Source organism: Pipistrellus kuhlii, unplaced genomic scaffold (assembly GCF_014108245.1).
Source record: "Pipistrellus kuhlii isolate mPipKuh1 unplaced genomic scaffold, mPipKuh1.p scaffold_m20_p_1, whole genome shotgun sequence".
NCBI lineage: Eukaryota > Metazoa > Chordata > Mammalia > Chiroptera > Vespertilionidae > Pipistrellus > Pipistrellus kuhlii.
The window spans coordinates 51,749,842-51,768,252 of NW_023425404.1; the positions used below are offsets into that span (position 1 = coordinate 51,749,842).

Consider the following 18,411-nt stretch of genomic DNA (forward strand, 5'->3'; position numbering starts at 1 on the left):
AATTAATACAGATGAACAGTCACTTGATGATAAGCCCTTAGAATTAGATAGTGTCCCTCTGCTCAAGAGGATATAATTTTTTGTGTATGAGTATCAAAATCCAAAGAAATAAAATAATTGTCTTTCAAGTAGAAGGTATGATATGCATATTTTTTTATATCTTATTAAGAGTGTGTATTGATGCTAAATTGGCTCTTGGCCTTAATCCTCTTTTTTAATTCTTACCCACTTCTGTGACAGTTTTTCATGGTGATGTGTATTGTGTATGTCCTGTTTGGTGTTCTGTGGCTGGCATGGTCTGCCTGCTACTGGAGAGATCTCCTGAGAATTCAGTTTTGGATTGGTGCTGTCATCTTCCTGGGAATGCTTGAGAAAGCTGTCTTCTATGCAGAATTTCAGAACATCCGATACAAAGGAGAATCTGGTATGTAACCAAAAAAATGCCAATTTGTGAATGAACAGCAGGTGAGACATGACAGTTTTTCCTAAGGTTGGCAGTCATTAAGTAAGTTTAACTTTTCAGTTATTTAATTATTAGAATAGCTTTGTGACTTTTTTTTTTTTTTTAATCTTATAACTTGCAGGTTCAGTGACTTAGGAGTATTTTACTAAAATATATTCACAGAAGTAGTGACTTTTGGGAAAGACTATTAACATCATTGAATCTCATTGCCATTGATTTTTTTTTTTTTTTGTAAAATATATATATTTTTTATTAATTTTGTACAGAGAGGAAGAGAGAGGGATAGAGAGTTAGAAACATTGATGAGAGAGAGTCATCAATCAGCTGCCTCTTGCACACCCCCTACTGGGGATATGCCCGCAACCAAGGTACATGCCCTTGACCGGAATCGAACCCGGGACCTTTCAGTCCCCAAGCCGACGCTCTATCCATTGAGCCAAACCGGTTTCGGCTGCCATTGATTTTTAAAGCACCATTATTATATGCATCTAAGAAAGTAAATACTGTGAATTTAATTTTAAGATACCATTGATTATAAGAGACACTTTGATTTTAAAGATGTTAAAATGGGGGTGGGGATACATCTAAGAATTGGTGAAATATAGTAGTACCAAGAAAATAAGAGGTTGCTTATAGTTTAGTAAGGTGAACAGATAATGACTGAAATTGTTTTGTACTGAAGTGTTTTTATGATAGATTCAGTTCTCTTCAGATCATTTAATTATTGATAATTATTGTTACAAGTTACACTAATTAAATATTTCCCTGGTCTTTGAAAGGCCTAAAAAATAGTAGATGTGAAAATTGTGTGTGTGTGTGTGTGTGTGTGTGTGTGTGTGGTACTTTTCTATGAATAATTATATGTCGTAGTTTTAAAAATGGGGAGAATATTTCCTAGTTGCTATGTGCTGTCCAAGTAGGGGAAAATATTCTGCTGAGGTTTTAGTGAAGTGAGGGGTGAGGAGGGAAGGTAAATTGAACACAGCCAGATTGCTATTCACATGAATAAGATTATATTATATCATTTTATATACTTGTAAAAATTGAAGAAGTATTTTTTTTTAATAGAACTAATACCAGTGCTTATTCTGAAGTGTTAAAGATCTAGTATATTCTGGTTCTAGAATTGCACCATTTCTCAAACCTAGATTTACTTTCCCCCCCTTTCTTTCTCATAGTTCAAGGTGCCTTGATCCTTGCAGAGCTGCTTTCAGCAGTTAAACGTTCACTGGCTCGAATCCTGGTCATTATAGTCAGTCTGGGATATGGCATAGTCAAGTAAGTATTCACTTCCTGTATGGAAGAGCAAGTTGAAACATTGATTACATTGCCAACAGTATTGCAGCTTCCCAATGTATTAGTCCTGTAACAGTTGGTTAAAAAAAAAAAATAGTTCTGAAATAAGAAAAGGTATCTGAAATTTTGTAGATTTGTAAAAGTTGGAAAAATGTTAGTTTCATCTCACAGCTGACAGTTGAAGGAGCATCTCCATATAGGAAAGCCTGCAACTGTAGCAAAGGACATTGAAACACCAGTCTTTTAGAGTATACTGATAGTGACTTCACTCTTCCCAAATATTTTGCAAATCAAGTGGTTTTTATTTTATGGGAAGAGCATTCTTACTGTAACAGTCTGAAAACAATTTGTTGAAAAAAATGTATTAAGTGCCTTAGCATTGTTCTAGACCCTGGAGATACAGCAAATAAACTGAAGACTTGGAACTTATATTGGGGGGAAACGGATAAAATCAGTGAGTAAATGTCTAGTATGTCAGTGATAAGTGCTAGGGAGCAGATAAAGCAGGCAGAAAGTATAGAGAGACTGCTACACAGGAGGTAGAGCTTGCAAGTGTTAAATAGTGTCAAGGAAGGCTTCACTTACTGACAGTTAAGCAAAAATCTCAAGTTGGTGAAGGAACTGCATGTCTCCAGAGGAAGAGGTGCTAAAATGCGGTCAGATTCTGTATATATTTTGAAGGTAGAGCCAGTGGACTTTGCTGACAGATGAAATGTGTGATGTGAGAGCGATCAAGAATGATGCCAACTGTTTTGGTGTGAACAAATGGAAGGATGCAATTGACATGCAATTGACATGTGCTGAGTTCAGGAAGATCTTAGGTGGGTTAAGTTTAGAGTGGGGGCAAGATTAGGAGTTCAGAGTTTAGTTAGATATACAAAAGAGGGAAGTAAGGGGGGGAGAGATAAATTTGCAAGTCATCAGGAGGTAGTGTTATTTAGCCATGAGATGGGATGAGGTCACCACGTATAAGTGTATTTAGAGGAGAGGTTAAAGGATTGAGTCCTTGAACATTTTCTATTAGTTAGAAGTCAGTGAGACATAGAATTAGAGTAGAGGAAATTGGGAGGATGACCAACGCTGCGGGAGGCAAGCCTAAAGACTTCAAGGAAAGTGAATAATTTTGTCAAAGAGGGTTGAGACTTGACCATAGGATTTAACTACATGCAGGACATAGCGATCTTAGCAAGAATAGTTTTGGTCAAGTGGTAGGACTTAGTGTGAGCTTGGTTGGAGTAAGTTCAAGCAAGAATAGAGCAGGAATTGGAGTTAGCCAGGTATAGACAGTTATCTCAAGGAGTTTTGTTTTAAGTGGGTTAAAGAAATGGGAGGTTTTCACTTTTAAATCTCATATAAATGAGACTAGAGGAATGGGGGGAGTTACATTTTTAAACTTACTTAAATATTTCAATGCCTCTTATATGCCAAAATGTATCCTAGGATTTTAAGATACAACAGTGTGGAGAAAAATCACAGCCCATATAGAACTTTTCTAGTATGTAATGCACTAATCAATAACCCAGGGATCTTGTTAAATTACAGATTCTGATTCAGTAGCATTTTTAATATCAAGGATCCTCCTTCAAGCAGAAGCTGCTTAAAAGATTTTTTGTATTTTGTTGGTTTTGAGCTCTACAATGTACTATTTAATGAGCTTCAATAGGGTATTTGATTATGTTAAGAAGTTGTTTAAATTTTTCTATTTGAAAATGATATGATCTTTAAAAATTATTATTTGTTTAAAAACATAACAAAACGTAGACAAATAAAAGATAGAATGTCTAGGATTTGTTTCAAGGTAATATGAGAGGATGAGAAGTGGGCGGGTTGTGCATGGGACAGTATTGGCTGTAGGTTGGTGAATATTGGGACTGGATAATGGGTATATGGGCTTTATTATTCTGTTGAATATGTTTCAGAATTCTCTACAATAAATTTATATTTTTTAAAATGCTTCAGTGCCCTGGCCGATGTGGTTCTTGGATCCATGCACCAAAGGGTGCTGATTCAGTTCCTGGTCAGGGGACATGACTGGGTTTGGGGCTTGGTCCAGCGTAGGAGGCAGGTACAGAGTGGGTGGGGGAGTGGGGAGAGAGAATACTCTTCCTTTTCTAGGGGACAAAAACATTTAAATGTAGAATTAAGGGGATCTGATCTAAAATTCTGGTATTCAGTATCTTGTTTTAAGAGCATAAGTTCTGAGTTTTTCTCTCTCATGTGACTTTACAGAGTATGTGTGGCTTATCCCAACTGAGTTGTTGTCCTATATTAATCAGTGTGAGTTTGTCTCACGGTTTGTCACATTTGTACTCAACTTTATCTCTTTGCTTTCTCTTTAGGCCTCGCCTTGGAGTCACTCTTCACAAGGTTGTGGTAGCAGGAGCCCTCTATCTCCTGTTCTCTGGCATGGAAGGGGTCCTCAGAGTTACTGGGGTCAGTACTGCTTAATCTGCATTTTTGTGGTCAGTTCAGACATAACTTTTTGTTTTGAGAAGGTGAATTGGGAATATCTGTGGGCTTCTTTACTGTTTTCTCTTAAGTCACCTTTGGGCTCTGATTTTTAAAATGTATATGTAATTCACTTTTTTTTTTTTTAATCTGTATTAGAGTTTTAAATTCAATGTGTGACCAGAATGAGTGCTGTCTCACCCATCCCTAAATTATTATTTAGTTCCCTTCTTTTGTATAAGAGACAAACTTTGTAATCATGCATTTGCTGGTAATCTAATTTTTATTTTAAAGTGACAGTGCTTTTTGCTTAACCAGCACTTAAGTTTCAAAGGCTTTCTTAAAATGTAACTAAGTTCACATAATTCTTGAGAATTACATAATTATGCCCTTTAGGGGAGGAAACCAAAGCACTGAGATAGATATAAGGGGTAAAGAAATTTCTGTTAGAGCAGGGTTAATGTGAAGAAGTGGGCCTCCCTAGGTCTTTGCTGTTACTTCCTTATTTAAAAATCACTCTATAATTCCACATCTCCCTTAAGTAAACTGGGCTTAGTTACTTTTGCTATATTGCTTCTTAAATAAAACACTTTGAATGCAAATTAGATGTTCAGATCACACTGTCCTCTAATTTTCTTGGACTTTTAGCAATTTAACCCTCTGTCAGTTGCATTTTCTTTCTTCTGCTGCTGTAGTATTTTGCTCATACCCTGGCTTTGATAGTAAACCTGGCCCTGTCAACAATCGATGCCTGTAATATTTTATGGATATCCTTTTAATAATACCCTGGAAATTGGGTAATTAGGGTTATATAATTAGCATCTTACACACACACACACACACACACACACACTCAGCATAATTTGGGGGACAAATCCTTGTATTAATATCTTATTTTGAGGTGAGCTCTTTTTTTTTTTTTTTTTTTTTTTTTATAAAACTATATTATATTACAATTCAGGAAATCAATAATTCTTAGTATGTTAACGATGTAATACCTTTAAATATGAGAAGGGCTTTTCAAGACTTGTAGCCAAAATAAAAATGAAAGAAAATGATAAGATGGATGGAGACTTATATCATCATAATGTTTTTAGTGTGGTCATTTAAAGTGGATTTTAGCATGCTAGGAGCTCATTGGAGGTTAGCAGCATGTTTTATTGTATTGAGATTGTAATTGATAGTTTTCATGAAACACAGTTTTATATTCTGCATGATGGTTGTCAGAGGAGCACAATGTTGTAGGTACCAAGTGTTATTTCTTTTCTTTCAGCTCAGATGCAAAACCATTCCATGTGATGATATAAATGCCGAATTGTGTGCTGGTCTCTTCTCTGTGCCTCTCTAGACTCTCTTTTTACCAGCTCTCTTTCTTTGTCTGCAGGCCCAGACTGATCTTGCTTCCTTGGCCTTTATCCCCTTGGCTTTCCTAGACACTGCCCTGTGCTGGTGGATATCCTTCCCATTGGCTTGTTGGATGGTGGTCCATTTTCTCCCCTTGAATATGGGTTTCCATCGATCTTTCTGCAAAGGGTTTTTACTATTTTTGTTGATTACTTCTTAATCTGGGGATTAGGATATTTCTGTTTAAAAATCTGAGCGCTCAGGTAAGCAGTTTTGTGTGTGTGTGTTTTTAATTTTGAAAAGTGCTGGTAACTGTCGGTGGAGCATGAAGATAAAAGCTCTGATTTTGTTTTTATTTTTAAATGAGCATTTTACCTCGATTTTGGACTTACTTGTGCACTCCAATTAATGTTACAATCACTGATCACTCTGCTTCTGCTCTTTCAGCCTCTAGGAATTATTAAATGCTTGAAAATGATGAAAAGATTTTAATTCTTAAAATATGGTTTTAGGAACTACATAAGATGATTTGACTCTCTTAAAATTCTATGTAGGTTTAGCAGATTACAACCCTTATAGCGTTAGTGTTTTGTACCTTTATTCAAAAGTTAACTTGGCATTGTTTGAAGACTTCCACTGTAAAGTAAATGTTGATTCATTTACAGGCAGAGTTAACCAGTAGATAACAAGCATATTTATAGTTGAATAATCTTTTTCTCCTGCTGCTGAAAATTAGACCCTTGTTTATTAGAGACTTGATCTGTTAAAGGAAGAATTAAAGTTTTTGGACTTTTATCTTTTAGGGGTTTTAAAAATTTGTTTTGGTTATGGATTTCAGTCCAATGTGTAATTGTGCAATATTATTGTCTTGCTAGACTGACTGTTATAAAAAACTAAGTGTAAACCAAATTATAATTTTGTGAATTTGAATGGATTGTCATATATCAAAAATGTTTGAAATTGAAGTATTTTGGGTTTAAATAGCCAAATCTTTTCTAGGTCAATATCTTTCAGGTGTGCTTTATGAGCCTCCATGAATATTGGGAAGAAGAGAGAGGGACTGGACCACGCAATAATGTAACCCAATGGATAGGGAGCAGCTAAGTCTGTCACAGGCAGACTAAGGTCCAACTCGTATTTTAATATCTACTGATTCTCATAGTTTTACATGAGAGCAGATATCATCTTTGGTAGTCATCACTTCCCCTTCTGTCTTTCTGTGGCAACTTCTACTTGGGAATAATGATCTGAAAGTAGAAAGTTACTGATTTTAGAACCTTTCTCCCTGGGATTTCCAGCCAATTGTAACTGTATGGTCCTATTAATTCAGAATTGAACAGGCAGAGGATGGCACAGGGGACTGACTGTAGAACTCTGAGAGGTTACATGACTGTATTCATGACCCAGGACTGGCTTAGCTATGATGTAGAATACAGAGCTATCTACCTTAAAGGAAGAAAGATTTTACTAATTTTCATTTCATTTGTCTGTTGTCTGTTTCCTTGTCTGATACTTTCATTTCATTTTTTTCCATTTGTCTTCCTTTTTCTTCTTTGTTTCTCTAAAAAAAACTTCTTCTGGTCTTTTTTATATTTTTTCTTTTTTGCATTTTTATTTTATCCTGATTTTGTATTCTCTTCAGTATCTCATTAAAAATGAAGACTTTCTTAGTCATCATGGTCAGGCTTGGGGTGTTTGTGACATTGAGAATAAGATATATCCTCTGGGATATCCAGAGCTCTATCAATATGACCCCAGAGTCTCAAAGAAACTTGAGGATTAATTTACTAGCTTATTGGAGTTTTTTGAATGTTGATTTCCTTGACCTGCAAACACATATTTATTAGCCTGACTCAAACAATGAAGCTATTAAAACTTCGGAGGAACATTGTAAAACTCTCGCTGTACCGACATTTCACCAACACCCTTATCATGGCAGTGGCAGGTAAGTAGGGGCTTCTTCCTGCTGTTTAAATGCCATCCTTTTATAATAGATATTCTGAACCTGAGAGGCCATAGGCGGGATCTCTGAAATCATCTAGAACGTTTTGTACATTTCACTTGGGCAAGGGTCTTTGTCTTTTAGCTTTTGTCAAGTTCTCAAAGGGATCTGTGGTTCAAAAAAGATTGAGAACCACTTATTTTAAGTACAATAGCTAAAAACCAATTATATATAATTTCAGTTCTTGTATATCTCTCTCCTGTCTCAGTTCTTTTTCAGAGGCATTTTTTTTTTTCCTTGAGGGAAGTTAGCTTGAGTGCCACATGGCATCTAGATTCCTTTTAGAAAACTTTAATACTGGCTTATTTGGCTTTATTAAATACCGTTGTAGCTTATTACTATTACTAGGCTTTTACATGTGTCATAAGCATCCATAAAATATAGGCATTAGGTAGACCATAGCCAAAGTAGACTATTAAATTTGCCTGCCTTTTGCCCCTTGTACCAGGAATGGGAGGTCTGGCCTATAATTGGAACCAACAACTCTGTCTTGTAATTTTATCAACCTTTCCCCCCTCCTGACCAGCCAAAGGAAAGCTAGCATTGTCATACTAAAGATGAAGGAAGGGAAAAAACTATACTGTTGGTAGTGCTGGGATATGCCATGTTTTCAATACCTTCTTTTCCAATTTATGAGGATTACTGCAGTAACCAGATGGTAAAATTAGTCTTTAAGTACAGAAAGTGTTGACAAGAGTATGGGCCTTACTTATAGTAGTTGTGAAGGGAATCTGCATTGAATAAATTTGTTAAAATCACTTGATAAAAAATGATTGTGATATTTTGGGTGTTAAGGATGTGTGGGATTTCACTAAACCAGAGAACATAATTGGGGATGTAAACTGGTATTCATATTCTGACTAGAATTTTCATTTCTTGTTAGCATCTATTGTGTTTATCATCTGGACAACCATGAAGTTCAGGATAGTGACTTGTCAATCGGTGAGTCATAAACACATGCATTTATGAACAGGGTACTGTTTTATATGCAGATAGCCATGTTGATGACGATGGTAAGTTCACACCTTACAAGAAATTAGGGCTAGGACTCTACCCTGAGTGTTAGAATGCTTCCTTCCTCCTAAGTATTCTACATGACTATAGTTCTTGGTATGATAGAATTTTTGTTTTGTTTTAGGGTGGGGTATCTAATTATCCCAATGGTGGTGAAAAAAAGTTTATAAATGATAAACCATAGTCTGTCATAACCCAGTCTTATCTTAACTAAAAATTCTCAAGAAATTCAGAATCCTAAACATTAAGTATATATGAATAATGCTAATCATGCTCCTAAGATTTGAGCACAAAGATTGAGGCCAATTTCTTTGGAGGTGCAAAGGCTCCATTTTGGTAAAAATAAATGTATTAATATGAAAATTATAAGAAGGAACAATCTAATGTTACTTTTTCTTTCTTTGTATAAAAACCTGTCCCCAAAGATTCTCAGAGCTCTAATGAAGCATTCACAAGTGCTCTACAGTTGGTGCCTTTTTATTCTTTGTATTTTTAAAAACATGTTTTTATTGATTTTTAGGGAGAGTAACAATAGAGGCAAATTTGCACCGTGATGTGTGCCTTGACCAGGAATTGAACCGACCTGGTTCCTGGGTCAACACTCAACTGCCGAGCCATACCAGCAGGGCTGGTTGGTGTCTTTTTAAAAGAAATGCTCTGATTGATTTTAGAGAGAGGAACATAAATTTGTTGTTCCATTTATTTATTTGTGCATTTATTGGTTGATTCTTGTATGTGCCTGACTGGGGAATTGAACCTGCAATCTTAGCTAGCTAGTTGGTGCCTTTTCTCTAACAACAGTAAGTACTACAAGGGAAGAAACTACGTTTCTTCATTTTGTATTCCAGTCACTTAGCACATAGCCTAGCACATAGCAGGCTTTTAGTAAATATAAGTTGAATTAATAAATAAGTGATCCTTGTTCTATGCCATAGGGCTTCTGAACAAAGAAAGAAGATAATGTAATACATGTTATACTTTTTCCTCTTTGGTAGGATTGGCGGGAGCTATGGGTGGATGATGCCATCTGGCGGTTGCTGTTCTCCATGATCCTTTTTGTCATCATGATTCTCTGGCGACCATCTGCAAACAACCAGAGGTTCTTGGACACTTCCTGTTACGCAGATAGACGGTGTTATCAAATGAGGGTGGTGCAGTGGGTGTCGGGGTCAGCACTCACTGGGTCTGGAATCAGGAGAATTAAGTTCCTGTTTCAGCTCTTCTGTTAAGTTGCATTGTGATTTTTTGGCATGCTGCCTCTTTCACCAATCTGAGCTTTAATTTCCTCTTTGTATAATGTGGGGGAATTGAACCTATTGATCTGAGGTCCCTATCAGTTCTGACAACTGATATATTTGAATGGGAAAATAAAGAAGGTAGATAGATTTGACACTGGTAATGAGAGTTGTACCTGTCTAATGTCCAGAAGGAAAGAACAATTTCTATAGTCAGTTGCCTAGCCCAGTTGGTAACAATAGAGGCAAATTTCAATTATTTAGGAATTATCTTAATTTTGTGATTATCTATACCTTTTTTTCCCTTTTTTTTTCCTTTTGTGCGTGTAGACAGTTAAAAGTTTAGATTACACAACCATATCATCAAAGAAGGAAAAGGATTGAGATGCTATAACTAATCAACTAATTTAGTAATTAGACATACCAGTAAAATATTAAGAAAGAAAATAAATGGCATTCTTTTACCCTATGGAAATAGTCTTGTCTTTTCACACTGTACTCTTAATATTTGTGTTTCTTGAAGAAAGTTGAAAAACTAATGGTATGAAAGATAATAAAGATCTAAACTCATTCAAGCCAATACTGGTTTGGCTCAATGGATGGAGCGTCGGCTTGGGGACTGAAGGGTCTCAGGTTCGATTCCGGTCAAGGGCATGTACCTTGGTTGCCGGCACATCCCCAGTGGGGGGTGTGCAGGAGGCAGCTGATGGATGACTCTCTCTCATCGATGTTTCTGGCTCTCTATCTCTCTCTCTTCCTCTCTGTACAAAATCAATAAAATATATTTATAAAATAAAATAAAATAAAATAAACTCATTCAGAAAAAGCCTAGACATGCTGATGACTATCTTTAACATTGATCTATTGCTCTGTTCACATGCTAGCTATATCTAAGGATGGGGTAGGCAAAAGTAGGTTTACAGTTGTAAAAGAAAAGTTTATTTTTTTGTTGTCTTTAGAGAGACAGAGAAAACCATTGATGTGAAAAATATTGATTGGTTGCCTCCTGTACACCGACCTGGGGTCAAACCCACGACCTAGAGATGTGCCCTGAGTAGGAATCGAACCTATGACCTTTCGGTGCATGGGACATCACTCTAACCGAGTCATACTGGCCAGGGAACAGTTTATTCTTGTATTATTATTATTTATTAACTAGAGGCCCGGTGCACGAATTTGTGCATGGGTGGGGTCTGGCTGGCCTTCAACATGTTATAGGTGTTTCCTATTATTCCTAGTTTATAGAGTTTTCTCTTTTAATCACAGAAGGGAGATTTAATGACAAGGTAAATGAAAGTAACAGGCAGCAGTAAGTACAGTGCAAGTTCAAAGATAAAGCATTCTAGGAATGACCTGTCTGCTGAGTCTTTTGGAAGTTGTGTAGGAAATATATCTGAGATGCACCTGATTAGACCTTCATCTTCCCACTTCCACACTTGGAAACAGATTTTAAATTACTTGAGACACACAAGATCAGCAACTACCTAATTGAAGGCTGAGATTTTAAATTACATGAGAATTTACTCTCAATGATACATATGCTTGTAAATGAACATTTATTTTTTTTTAAAATGCTTGCTGTGTGTCGGATATTATCGTACTTAAAGTACTTTTTTTAAAGTGACTTATTTACTTTTCAAAGAACACCTCTGAGTAATGTTCTGTTAACCCCATTTGCAGATGGGGAAACGGGAGGTGCACAGGGAGAATAAAGAATAAGCAGCTTGCTAAAGTCATAGGTAGCATGTAGCTGAGCTGCACTTATAAATACGGTACTGTCCTGCTTCTCCCTTGCTAATACAGGCAATCGAGAGCTTTACAAAGGGGAATTATTTTATTATTCACAAACTGATTTTATGAATGACTGTAATTGGGAGCTTCAACAGTCAGTCCTGTCAAGTCCAGAGAACGGAGCAGCTTTTGTAGTTACCTGATTTTTTCCCTTACGTTCTGCCTTTGTTCTCTCAGGTTTGCCTTTTCACCTTTGTCTGAAGAAGAGGAAGACGATGAACAAAAGGAACCTATGCTCAAAGAAAGCTTTGGTAGTGATAAAATTTACCTTTTATTTGTGCCTTAAATATGCTTTTCTGGTTTTTAGACATAAAGTAAGTACAGTTGACCCTGAACAACATGGGGGTTAGAGGTACTATTGAGAATTCATGTATTGTATAACTTGATTCCCAAAAACTTTACTACTGATAGCCTACCGTTGACTAGAAGGAGGCCTTACTGATAACATAAAGTCATTTAACACATATTTTATATATTATATGCTATATTCTTACAATAAGGTAAGCTAGAGAAAAGACAGTATTATTAAAATCATAAGAAAAAAAATACATTTATTGTGTTTATTGAAAAAATTTCACATATAAGTGAACCCTCACAGTTCAAACATGTTTGTTCAAAGGTCAACTGTGTAACATTATTATTTTATAGCTGTGTGGGGGTGAAGTTAGGGGGAAGCAAAAATAAGGGCATGAATCTTAAGATGAAGCTATGGTAAACTCTGTAAATAATTGGATATTAAGTGTTCAGTTTACTTACCAGAGATGAGCTGGAAATCTGGCTTTGAATTTCCCAGCGTAAATGTAAAGATAGAGAAGCATCTGTTATATAATTCAATGTCAGTAAACTTAAAGGTTTGAATCTATTTTTGTAATACTTGCTTGTATATTGGCATAATTAGCCAATCTCCTTTTTTCCCCTTTTCCAGAAGGGATGAAAATGAGAAGTACCAAACAAGAACCAAATGGAAATAGTAAAGCAAACAAAGCAGTAAGTGTGACTTCTTTTCTTTCCTTTGCCCTGCCCTCCAGCCTGTGGTGGAGCTCAGCAGAACGTGCAGGTTCAATGACTTTCCTCACCTGTGCTGTATTTAAGCTTGCTTTATAAATCTTTTTTTTTTATTTATTTATTTATTTATTTTTTTAACATATTTTAATGATTTTTTTTTTGCCCCCCTCCCTCCCTCCCCCATATCCCCTCCCTCCCCATAGTTTTATGTCCATTGGTTGTACTTATATGCATGTATACAAGTCCTTCGGTTGATCTATTATCTCCCCCAGATCCTCCTCCCCTCCCCGCTGTAATTTGACAATCTGCTTGTTGCTTTACTGTCTCTATATCTATCTTTTGGTTCATCAGTTTATAATGCTCTTTATTATCCACAAATGAGTGAGGTCATGTGGTGTTTCTCTTTCATTGATTGGCTTATTTCACTCAGCATGATGTTCTCCAATTCCATCCAGGTTGCTGCAAATGATGAGAATTCCTTCTTCTTTATGGCAGCATAGTATTCCATTGTGTAGATGTACCATAGTTTTTGGATCCAATCATCTGCTGACGGGCACCTAGGCTGTTTCCAAATTCTGGCTATTGTAGATTGTGCTGCTATGAACATAGGGGTGCATATATCCTTTCTGATTGGTGTTTCTAGTTTCTTGGGATATATTCCTAGGAGTGGGATTACTGGGTCAAATGGGAGTTCCATTTTCAGTTTTTTGAGGAAACTCCACACTGTTCTCCACAGTGGTTGCACCAGTCTGCATTCCCACCAGCAGTGCACGAGGGTTCCTTTTTCTCCGCAACCTCGCCAACACTTGTCGTTTGTCGATTTGTTGATGTTGGCCATTCTGACAGGTGTGAGATGGTACCGCATTGTTGTTTTGATTTGCATCTCTCGTATAATTAGTGACTTTGAGCATGTTTTCATGTGCCTTTTGGCCTTCCTTCCGTCTTCTTTTGAAAATATTCTATTTAGGTCCCTTGCCCATTTCTTAATTGGATCATTCATCTTCCTTTTATTTAGTTGTATCAGCTGTCTGTAGATGTTAGAGATTAAACCTTTATCAGTGGTGTTATTTGCAAATATGTTCTCCCACACCGTGGGCTTTCTTGTTGTTTTGTTGATGGTTTCTTTTGCTGTAAAAAAGCTTTTTATTTTGATGTAGTCCCATTTGTTTGTTTTCTCTTTAGCTTCCATTGCCCTAGGGGCAGTATCAGTGAAGAAGTTCTTTTGGCATACGTCTGAGATTTTGCTGCCTGAGGATGCTTCTAGTATTTTTATGGTTTCCCGTCTGATGTTTAAGTCCTGTATCCATTTTGAGTTTATTTTTGTGTATGGTGTAAGTTGGTGATCTAGTTTCATTCTTTTGCATGTGTCTACCCAATTTTCCCAACACCATTTATTGAAGAAACTGTCTTGACTCCATTGTATATTCTTTCCTCCTTTGTCAAATATTAATTGAGCATATTGATTTGGGTTGATATCTGGGTTCTCGATTCTATTCCATTGATCTATATGTCTGTTCTTGTGCCAGTACCAGGCTGTTTTGAGAACAGTGGCTTTGTAATACAGTTTGAAGTCCGGTATTGAGATCCCTCCTACTTTACCCTTCTTTCTCAGGATTGCTGTGGCTATTCGGGGTCTTTTATTGTTCCAAATGAACTGTTGGAGAGTTCTTTCTAGGTCAGTGAAATATGCCCTTGGTATTTTAATGGGGAGTGCATTGAACCTATAGATTGCTTTAGGAAGTATGGACATTTTGATGATGTTGATTCTACCAATCCATGAACATGGTATGTTCTTCCATCTCCTTACATCATCCTCTATCTCTTTTTTCAATGTCGTGTAATTTTCTGCATATAGATCCTTTACTTCCTTAGTTAAATTTATTCCTAGGTATCTTAATTTTTTTGGTGCGATGGTAAATGGAATTGCTTTTTTAGTCTCTGTTTCTGTAGTTTCACTGTTGGTGTATAGAAATGCCATGGATTTCTTGGCGTTAATTTTGTATCCTGCTACATTGCCAAATTCATTTATTAAGTCAATTAGTTTCTTAATGGAGTCTTTTGGGTTCTTTATGTACAATATCATGTCATCTGCAAATAAGGATAACTTTACTTCTTCTTTTCCAATTTGGATGCCTTTTATTTCGTCCTCTTGTCTAATTGCAATGGCTAGTACTTCCAGTACTATGTCAAACAGGAGTGGCGAAAGTGGGCATCCCTGTCTTGTTCCTGTTCTTAGAGGGAATGGTTTTAGTTTTTGCCCATTGAGTATAATGTTGGCTGTGGGTTTATCATATATAGCTTTTATTATGTTGAGGTATGATCCTTGTACTCCCACTTTGTTAAGTTTTTTGAGGAAACTCCACACTGTTCTCCACAGTGGTTGCACCAGTCTGCATTCCCACCAGCAGTGCACGAGGGTTCCTTTTTCTCCGCAACCTCGCCAACACTTGTCGTTTGTCGATTTGTTGATGTTGGCCATTCTGACAGGTGTGAGATGGTACCGCATTGTTGTTTTGATTTGCATCTCTCGTATAATTAGTGAGCATGTTTTCATGTGCCTTTTGGCCTTCCTTCTGTCTTCTTTTGAAAATATTCTATTTAGGTCCCTTGCCCATTTCTTAATTGGATCATTCATCTTCCTTTTATTTAGTTGTATCAGCTGTCTGTAGATGTTAGAGATTAAACCTTTATCAGTGGTGTTATTTGCAAATATGTTCTCCCACACCGTGGGCTTTCTTGTTGTTTTGTTGATGGTTTCTTTTGCTGTAAAAAAGCTTTTTATTTTGATGTAGTCCCATTTGTTTGTTTTCTCTTTAGCTTCCATTGCCCTAGGGGCAGTATCAGTGAAGAAGTTCTTTTGGCATACGTCTGAGATTTTGCTGCCTGAGGATGCTTCTAGTATTTTTATGGTTTCCCGTCTGATGTTTAAGTCCTGTATCCATTTTGAGTTTATTTTTGTGTATGGTGTAAGTTGGTGATCTAGTTTCATTCTTTTGCATGTGTCTACCCAATTTTCCCAACACCATTTATTGAAGAAACTGTCTTGACTCCATTGTATATTCTTTCCTCCTTTGTCAAATATTAATTGAGCATATTGATTTGGGTTGATATCTGGGTTCTCGATTCTATTCCATTGATCTATATGTCTGTTCTTGTGCCAGTACCAGGCTGTTTTGAGAACAGTGGCTTTGTAATACAGTTTGAAGTCCGGTATTGAGATCCCTCCTACTTTACCCTTCTTTCTCAGGATTGCTGTGGCTATTCGGGGTCTTTTATTGTTCCAAATGAACTGTTGGAGAGTTCTTTCTAGGTCAGTGAAATATGCCCTTGGTATTTTAATGGGGAGTGCATTGAACCTATAGATTGCTTTAGGAAGTATGGACATTTTGATGATGTTGATTCTACCAATCCATGAACATGGTATGTTCTTCCATCTCCTTACATCATCCTCTATCTCTTTTTTCAATGTCGTGTAATTTTCTGCATATAGATCCTTTACTTCCTTAGTTAAATTTATTCCTAGGTATCTTAATTTTTTTGGTGCGATGGTAAATGGAATTGCTTTTTTAGTCTCTGTTTCTGTAGTTTCACTGTTGGTGTATAGAAATGCCATGGATTTCTTGGCGTTAATTTTGTATCCTGCTACATTGCCAAATTCATTTATTAAGTCAATTAGTTTCTTAATGGAGTCTTTTGGGTTCTTTATGTACAATATCATGTCATCTGCAAATAAGGATAACTTTACTTCTTCTTTTCCAATTTGGATGCCTTTTATTTCGTCCTCTTGTCTAATTGCAATGGCTAGTACTTCCAGTACTATGTCAAACAGGAGTGGCGAAAGTGGGCATCCCTGTCTTGTTCCTGTTCTTAGAGGGAATGGTTTTAGTTTTTGCCCATTGAGTATAATGTTGGCTGTGGGTTTATCATATATAGCTTTTATTATGTTGAGGTATGATCCTTGTACTCCCACTTTGTTAAGAGTTTTTATCAGGAAAGGGTGTTGGATTTTATCGAATGCTTTTTCTGCATCAATTGATATGACTATATGATTTTTATCTTTCAATTTGTTTATGTGATGTATCACGTTTATTGATTTGCGGATATTGTACCATCCTTGCATTCCTGGAATAAATCCTACTTGGTCATGGTGTATGATCTTTGTGATGCTCTGCTGGAGCCGATTTGCTAGGATTTTGTTGAGGATTTTGGCATCTATGTTCATGAGGGATATTGGCCTGTAATTCTCTTTCATTGAGTTGTCTTTATCTGGTTTTGGTATTAGGGTGATGCTGGCTTCATAGAAGGAGTTTGGAAGTGTTCCTTCCTCTTGAATTTTTTGGAAAAGTCTGAGGAGGATAGGTTTTAGTTCTTCCTTGAATGTTTGGTAAAACTCTCCTGTGAAGCCATCTGGCCCTGGGCTTTTGTTTGCTGGAAGCTTTCTGATGACTGTTTCAATTTCTTCCCAAGTCACTGGTCTATTGAGATTTTTAGATTCTTCCTGATCGAGTTTTGGAAGTTTGTATTTTTCTAGGAATATGTCCATTTCCTCCAGGTTGTTCAGTTTGTTGGAATAGAGTTGTTCGTAGTATTTTGTAACAATCTGTTGTATTTCGTTGGGGTCTGTTGTTATTTCACCTCTTTCATTTCTGATTTTGTTTATTTGGGTCCTCTCTCTTTGTTTCTTAGTTAGCCTGGCTAGAGGTTCATCTATCTTGTTTATTCTTTCAAAGAACCAGCTCTTGGTTTTGTTGATCTTATGTATTGTTTTTTTGGTCTCTATGTCGTTTATCTGTGCTCTGATTTTTGTTATTTCCTTCCTTCTGCTTACACTTGGCTTTTCTTGTTGCTCCTTTTCTAACTCTTTGAGTTGTAGAGTTAGATCATCTGTTACCCCTTTTTCTAGTTTTTTGCAATAGGCTTGTAAGGATATGAACTTCCCTCTCAAGACTGCTTTTGCTGTGTCCCATAGATTTTGGATTGTTGTGTTTTCATTGTCATTTGTTTCCAGGATGTTTTTAATTTCTTCCTTGATTTCTCTGGTAACCCAGTCCTTGTTTAATAGCGTGCTGTTTAGTCTCCATGTGTTTGATTTCTTTGGATTATTTTTATTGTAGTTAATTTCCAGTTTTATGCCATTATGGTCTGAGAAGATACTTGATATGATTTCTATCTTCTTGAATTTGAAGAGACTTTGCCTATGACCCAAAATGTGGTCTATCTTTGAGAATGTCCCATGTGCACTTGAGAAGAATGTATATTCTGTGGCTTTGGGGTGGAGTGTTCTGAAGATGTCAATTAATTCCATCTGGTCTAGTGAGTCACTTAGGATCGATATTTCTTTGCTGTTTTTTTGTTTAGATGATTTGTCGAAGGGTGACAGTGGGGTATTAAAATCTCCTACTATGATTGTATTGCTATTAATCTCTCTCTTAATGTCCTCCAGCAGTTTTTTTATGTATTTGGTTGCTCCTGTATTGGGTGCATATATATTTACCAGGGTTATTTCTTCTTGTTGGATTGTTCCCTTTAGTATTATGAAATGGCCTTCATTATCTCTTATTATGTCCTTCACTCTGAGATCTAATTTGTCAGATATAAGTATTGCTACCCCAGCTTTTTTTTCATTTCCATTTGCCTGGAAAACTTTTTTCCATCCCTTCACGCTCAGTCTGTGTGCATCTTTTTTTCTGAGGTGGGTTTCTTGTAGACAACAGATGTATGGGTCTTGTTTTCTTATCCAATCTGTTACCCTATGTCTTTTGATTGGAGCATTTAATCCATTTACATTTAAGGTTATTATTGATAGGTACACA

At 36.5% G+C, this 18,411-nt stretch overlaps 1 protein-coding gene across 2 annotated transcripts in view; it reads left to right on the plus strand.

Moving 5' to 3' along the window:
- The window catches only part of TMEM87A (transmembrane protein 87A), a 51,401-nt gene that overhangs the window by 24,311 nt on the left and 8,679 nt on the right, over positions 1 to 18,411 (plus strand). The window contains exons 9-17 of one of the 2 annotated variants that reach the window (XM_036445115.2): positions 241 to 424; positions 1,642 to 1,741; positions 4,099 to 4,192; positions 4,903 to 4,974; positions 7,388 to 7,496; positions 8,437 to 8,495; positions 9,563 to 9,666; positions 11,771 to 11,844; positions 12,519 to 12,580. In XM_036445115.2, coding sequence (XP_036301008.1) covers positions 241 to 424; positions 1,642 to 1,741; positions 4,099 to 4,192; positions 4,903 to 4,974; positions 7,388 to 7,496; positions 8,437 to 8,495; positions 9,563 to 9,666; positions 11,771 to 11,844; positions 12,519 to 12,580 — 858 coding nt within the window. Of the gene's footprint in view, positions 1 to 240; positions 425 to 1,641; positions 1,742 to 4,098; positions 4,193 to 4,902; positions 4,975 to 5,591; positions 5,661 to 7,387; positions 7,497 to 8,436; positions 8,496 to 9,562; positions 9,667 to 11,770; positions 11,845 to 12,518; positions 12,581 to 18,411 lie in introns of both variants that reach the window. The other variant, XM_036445116.2, reaches the window with a different exon arrangement.